General features: G+C 42.0%; 1 protein-coding gene across 1 annotated transcript; it reads right to left on the bottom strand.

The window, feature by feature from the left end:
- Window positions 1-707: 707 nt before the first annotated feature.
- On the bottom strand, window positions 708-2,437 carry LOC120113373 (aspartic proteinase nepenthesin-2-like). The gene has a single exon (XM_039134512.1). It carries the CDS (start codon window positions 2,165-2,167, stop codon window positions 878-880), a length of 1,290 nt encoding a protein of 429 aa, XP_038990440.1. The 5' UTR covers window positions 2,168-2,437; the 3' UTR covers window positions 708-877.
- Window positions 2,438-7,015: the final 4,578 nt, after the last annotated feature.

Below are 7,015 nucleotides of genomic sequence, written 5' to 3'. Positions count from 1 at the left end.
TTGCGGGCGTGGAGAGAGGACGTAGCTTTTACATAATTAATCCAACAGGTCCTCCCATTACAGGCTACTCCTGGACACCACAGGCCTATACATACTATACCGTCCAACCACATCTTATCAATAAGGGGTGCATCAATACATAACGCATGGATCATTTCTAAAACTGGATCCGAACATGCATGCCTGCCTTATTAAATTGTATATTTTCAGCTCATTTTATTAAAATCAAAATAGCAACAATTAATATAATCCCAATTCTGTTGGAAATCTCCCACAGTCGTACTTGTGAAGGGCTTGTTGATTTGCCACCGTGGTAGACTGCTAACACGGCATACTAGTTTCAAAATTTCCTTGTTGGTGTTCCAGTGTCTGTTCAGCGACTCGTTCCTCCGCCCACTGGCGTCTCACTTCAAGAAATCCATTACGTAGAAGTTCCGTGTTCAACAACGGATCGCAGTGCTGCCGCCGCGATTTCTTTTATAAAAAAAAGATTGCTCCATGCTTGATCTTAGGCGTTTCCAAAGAAACAGATCAACGGTCAATCCGCACAGATTGGAGAAACTTTTTTTCCAGCAAAAGATTCTAGACGATGTGGGTGGGAAATAACGAGCATGGTTATTAAGATTCTCCATATATATATATATATATATATATATATATATATATATATATATATCTTTCGTTAAAATAAATTGCAATGTGAAATCTAACAATCAGAAGACACGTGGAGCTGTAAACTGGTATTATTTCATAGGCGGTGATGCGATCTATGACAAATCCAGCAACTACAAATGAGCCAATATAGATTTACATTGTTCCACAGGAACGACAAAAGACAATATCAAGTAAGAAAATCCAAACCTTAGCAGAAAATAACTCACAGCTGATCGCATTGAGTTGGAATGAAAGATAACTTCTCATTCTCCAAATCATATAGAATTTGCATGTTCTGCTGCTGGAAGTTGCCCAATATTGACATTCCATGAGACGGCATAACTGTTAAGCATAGCAAACCGGTGCTTGAATCAACTATCATGTAGTTATCTGCCGGTAAATCCAAATCAGCACCATCAAAGTGGAATTTAAGTTTTGGAACCTCCACAGTTGATGAATCGGATGGCAGTGAGAAACAAAGATCGAGACTGATATCGGTGCCGTCTGCGACCGGCAATTGCATCTGAGACAGGAAAGCCTTCCTCACCATCTTGTATCCAGCCAATTCCAAGTAGGTGATGGAGGTACCGGAGTCTATGATCAGGCCACCAGTCCCATCATCTTGCAGTTCAAAAGTTGAGCTTGGGATTTGTAGATTGATTGATCCAACTGTTATCCCTTTTAGAGTGAGATAGTAGAAGGATGGCTGAGAAGGGTTTTTGACTAGCGGTATGGATTGAACTTTCTCTGCACCCCCACCCAAATCGGCTAGAGAGCCAAATAAAAGAGGGCTCTTCTTAGATTCGTCTAAAGATGTGAGGCAGTACGAGAACTTGCCGAGGCCTAGTTGGGATATCAGGGACAAGGGTCCACGCCCGAGTCCAACAAGACCAGAGCCCTGCGAGAACCCAGCGCCTTGGTTTGCGTCGCCACATCCGAACGCGATGTCCGAAACTGCTGTAGACCCAAAGGCGAAGGTCTCGCTTGCCAGAACACCTTGGGTTGATGAGGAGTCTCCATAAGAGTATAGGTAGTTGCAGTCGGATTTGCATGTGGAAGTAGGAAGAGCCTGGCAGAGATCGCTAGAGCAAGGAATCCTAGAGAATGTGGATGACTTCAACGGATCAAACAATGGAGTAGGCTGCTCGAAGCAGTCGGTGCAAGGCTTGCACTGCGTCCATATGAGGTCGCTTCCCGTGTCAAGGATGGCAGGGAAAGGCAGGCTAGGAGTGCCAATGGCCAAGTCCATCAAGAACTCCCCATTGCCTGCGTGGACTGGTGCTTGGACTTTGCTTCCCGAATCCACAGCCTTTGTCGTCTTTGCTATCAACCTTGCCATTCTGTGGTTGCTCCGCAGGGCTGCACGTTGCAGCAGCTCAAGCTTGGAGTAATTGCCCTTCGAATCAACATGGATTAGATCGACGCGAAGGCCTCTTGGCTCGGAATAGACTTGGGAGGCCAAAAAGAACATAACAAGCAGTACTAGAAGCTGGAGGATGTGGGATTGCTCCATTTTCAGCAATGGTGAAAGACGAGGACGAGGGAGAGACAGTTGTGGGAAAGAAAATCTACGTGCCTAAGTACTCAGGATAGTTTGTTGTTTGAGAGGAGAAGATAGTTCATGCATGTGCCTAAATACATGCATATTGGTTCTATATTGGTTGACGACCAGTTTTCCGGCCAGTTAATAGAAAACTGAACCAGAAGAGATGGTCAGTTGAAAGGACTTTAAAGAAGAGGAGACGAGGATGGAAATGTACCTAACATGAGGTAGCGTGTTGCTTCACTTGGGGTTACCGGTCTCCCAACCAGAAAAGAGCAAGAGTCTGCCTTGGTTTACATTAGGTTTAGAAAGGTGGGACATCTGTTTCCACCACCACCACCAACGTGAGATGTAACGTGGAAGTTTCTTCTTAGGGTGGGATGGACCTTCGTGGGATTGCATCAATTAAATTATTTGACCAATCCTCTCTTACGAGGAATATTTCGGGTCTCATGCAACTTTTAATATATACAAGTTAGGCTTCGCATTGTTGATTTCATATCCATTCAAAGGAGATTATTTTGTAGCAAATGAGAAAAGAGATGCTTGAGGTTTGGTAAGCAACTTGTCTACTTATTTCATCATCAAAAGTTGGCAGGAAGGACGTTTGTTTGTCTTCCAAGCATTCACCAAATCGTAATACAGACCTTGGAAGATGGTTGGATTTGGTACCGGATTTGGTGAACAATCAATTGAATATCCACTATTCTTTAAGGGATATCACCAACCCACAAATGAAAGAAACACTTTACCTTTTCAAGAAGCCCAGGAAGATAATATCCGCACATCAGAAGGGATTTTAGAAGAACCTCCAATACATCACCTGCTGGTTCTTATCAGTGGGAGACAGGTTTTGGCCGCATGAACGAAGATGAGGTCCCAGCGAAAAGTTAAGCAAGTGGAATGATGTCATTTTTTAGCACTTGGTATGTGCTATGCACATCAAAAGCAAGAATGGCTTAGATCATGTAAAAGGACCATATTGTGAAGTATAATCCAAATTATTTTGAAACTTAACTTATTAAATTGTTTTTGAACTCAAAAAAAAAATAGAGTCTTATTTTTAGTGCAAGCTAGTCGAGCTTTTTATTGTTGTTGTTAGGAGTTTGAATGTACTTGGACTTGTCTTTTCTATTTTGGACTCTATTGGTTCATGGGAAAAAGAGGGGGGTAAGTATGGCCAATGAAAAAATTGACAAAGTGATATATATTTGGTTCGATATTTCAAAAAAGAGTGATGAAAAAGTTATCTTCTCATGTGAATAAGTTTTCCATTCCCTATGGGAAATAGAACCTATGGACATCATCAAAACCCACTTTCTCATGGATTCAGAAACAAGATAAATTTTTTTCCCAAAAATATGCTTAATCCTAGTGGCTTATGTCTTTTTTTTTCTCCTTGTAATCAATTTACGAAGGGCATAAAAGATATTTTAAATTTCAAGAAAGTAGATGCTCAACCAAACATAAGTCACATTAAAAAATATACTTTCTATACCATTTGCTCATGGTCAACAAAAAATACTAAAACCATATTCCCAGGTACAATATACCAAGACATCAGCTTCTTAGGGAATATAATCTAGTGATGTAAATTTTTTTCCACAAACTAAACAAATCCTTAAAGGGATGAAGTGGGACGAGGAAAATAACAAGACAACCAAAAAATAATAATATTCTTCTTTCATCCAAACCCTCTCTCTTTGTTCTTTTTCTCGCTTTGTTGCCTTCGCCTCTCAAGACATTGCAAAATATCATTAAAAAACCAACGAGTATGGTATCAAAGCAATGTTTCAAGCAAGTTGAGCGAGCCCGATTTTGAGCAAGCCGTATGATAAGAGATCCAAAAATAAAAAAAAGAAGGTCAGATGGTTGTTGTCAGTAACATTGCAAGTATTTTCAATTACTTTACTCCAATCTTTGAAGGGAAAAATTATCAGTTTTGGTCTGTAAAGATGAAAGCATTGCTTATCTTACAAGATTTATGGGATCTGGTAGAAAATGGTTTCATTGAATATGATCTTGAGATCATAGGGTAACTGTAAGAATGGATTAATTAGTTTTTGATCCATGTAGTTGTTGCAACAAAGTACCAAGATACTTCTTGTTTTGGGTTTCATGGCCACAACAGTCAACATCTCTCACTTGGACGTGAAAGATGAAAGGTTTCTCCCACCATTTCCAACCACATGTATATATAGAATACATAGAACCTTAGGGTTGTGCACCCTTAGATGGATTTATCCTTCAAAGCAACACAAGGCTTGAGTCCTAAATTTCTAGTTGTAAGAATTTTTATTTTTCCAACTTCTTACTCTATATAAAGAAGAGGTTGAAGAATAAAATTTAGAGATTAGAGTTTTGCAGAAAATTTGAGAGCCTCTCTCGTGAAGGAAGTGAGATGCTTTCCTTTTTTTTTTCTTGGTAAGACGCCAAGTCTTGGTAGGAGTTGGTAATGGTGAGACTCATTATCCTTCTTCACACTATTCCTTGGATTTGTGTGAGAGTGAGACTCTCTCATCCAACCCTCATGTTTTCAGCAATATCCCTTCTTTTTCTCACGCAATATCCAAACCATTCACAAGTACGACTATTGGAGATTTTCTCCTTTCTCTGTCCAAGAACCCTAGCCGTCATTGCCAAGGAAAAAGAGAAAAAAAATAGAGAGAGAGTTTTAACCATTATCCACAAAAATCCAACAATATCCATCTCCGATTGCGTCAAGTGGTATCATAGTGAAAATTACCATGAGTACCAGAAGCGGCCGCCCCTACAACAACAAAAGACAATGGGCTGAGATGATGGTGGAACATCGGCATCAAGTTGCTACCTTGAATCAAAAAATAGAAGCTGTTTAAGAGCGCGTCTTCTCCAAGCCAAACAAACTTGAAGATGAACATGGCGCCTATGAGCATTCAGGAAAATTCAGAAGCACCATTAAGAGATGTTCCCGACCCCGAGATCCATTCTCCTAGGGGTCCTCCACCCCAACACCACCCAAGAGGTTCCCGAGTGCCACCCCCAATGAATCGTCGCATGAAGATTAATTTTGGGAACCTATATTGGCAGCAAAATCAGCGGAAACACGAGGACTTTGACGATGCGTTGAAACGGGTATGTATTGATGTTTCTAATTACAGTAAAAGCATGGATCCAAGCGCCTTCCAAGATTGGCTGATGTCACTCGAAGATTATTTTGAGTGGTACAACATGACCAGCAAACGGAAGGTTCATTTCATGAAGATGAAGTTGAAGAGACAAGCATGTGTTTGGTGGCATAGCGTAGAGAAAAGGCTTCATCGCCTTCGTCAGCCTCCTATCACCGAATGAAAAGAGATGAAACTTCGTTTGAAGAAGTTTCTTTCTCTTGATTATGAGGAGACCCTCTTCGAAGATCTTCTAAAGCATCGCCAAGATAGTTTATCCATAGAGGACTACACCATCTGATTCCATGAACTGACGATTCGCAGCAATGATACGGAGACGAAGCGGCAAGCCTGGGCTCGGTACCGATCCGAGCTGAGGGAGGACATCCGAAGAGAGTTGGTGATGTCTCGTATCTTCAATTTCGAAGAGGCATATCAACTCGCTCTTCGCATGGAGGCACAGTTGCGACAACGGTGCCCTGCCAATCCATCAATTAGGCGATGGTCTCCGAGGTAATCCCCCTTTTATGAGATACGATACACCTGCAAATAGAGGTCCAAATATGGAGCGAGGAGCAGCAAGATCCAGCAAAAAAGAAAAGGGACCAATGCTGCAAAGAGGAAGCCAAAATGATTGCCCCAAGTGCGGCGGTCGAGGGCACTTTGCTATCGTTTGCCCCACCAAAGACCAGCGATTCGCGTTGGTTTACAAGGAGGACGAGATCGTGGCGACCTCTGAAATTCCTTCTAAACCCACTGATGTTGAAGAAGAGGAAGAAGGCAACGAAGAAAAGGCATGCTCGACGGCTCAGATCTGCCCATTTATGTTGTTCGCAAGATCCTTACGAGTAGCAAACAAGAGGAGGATGTGAAAAAAGATTGGAGGCGCACCAATATCTTCCACACCCATATCGAGCACAACAATAAGGCCATGAACCTCATCATCACCAACGGGGGCGGCATGAATATCGTATCCAACGATTTGCTGAAAAAGATAAAGCTGAAACTGAAACCTCATCCCAAACCGTATCGCATAAGTTGGATCGATGACACCTCAATTTTTGTTAAACAAAGATGTTTGATTAGCTTTTCTCTTGGTAAAGATTTCCATAATGAAGTGTGGTGTAATGTTCTGCCCATGAAGGCATGCTACCTTCTTCTAGGAAGACCTTGATTGTTTGATAGGCATGCGATGCATAGTGGTCGTTCTAATTGCTATTTCTTGTTACATGCCAATAAGAAAATTGTATTAAAACCACTTCGGATTACTGATTTCACACCTGAAACTCTAATAATCCAAAGGGTTTTGTCCATGAGAAAGTTTGAAGAGAGTAGCCATGAGGTTGGAGTCATGTATGCTTTGGTTTCTAAGGAATTAGGATATGAAATTTTAGAAGTGATACCATATGATCTCAAGGAGAACAATCTGATTTTTTGGAGAAGCCGAGTGAGGCACACGCAGCGACCAACTGATCCACATGCGGTGCCACACCTAATGCCCGCATGCAAGGCTGCAACCAAGCGTCACAACTGCAGCGCCGCATGTAGCACCATCTCCCAGCGTTCGCCCGAACTCGCATCCCGTGTGCACCGGATCCGCATCCCGTGCACACTAGACTCGCATCCACGCCTGGCCATCCAGTTGGCGGCCTGTCATCACATCAGCCTGAAG

This window comes from Phoenix dactylifera, chromosome 16 (assembly GCF_009389715.1).
Source record: "Phoenix dactylifera cultivar Barhee BC4 chromosome 16, palm_55x_up_171113_PBpolish2nd_filt_p, whole genome shotgun sequence".
NCBI lineage: Eukaryota > Viridiplantae > Streptophyta > Magnoliopsida > Arecales > Arecaceae > Phoenix > Phoenix dactylifera.
Note: the sequence above shows the minus strand (reverse complement) of the source record. Positions and strands in the feature narration are given on the sequence as shown.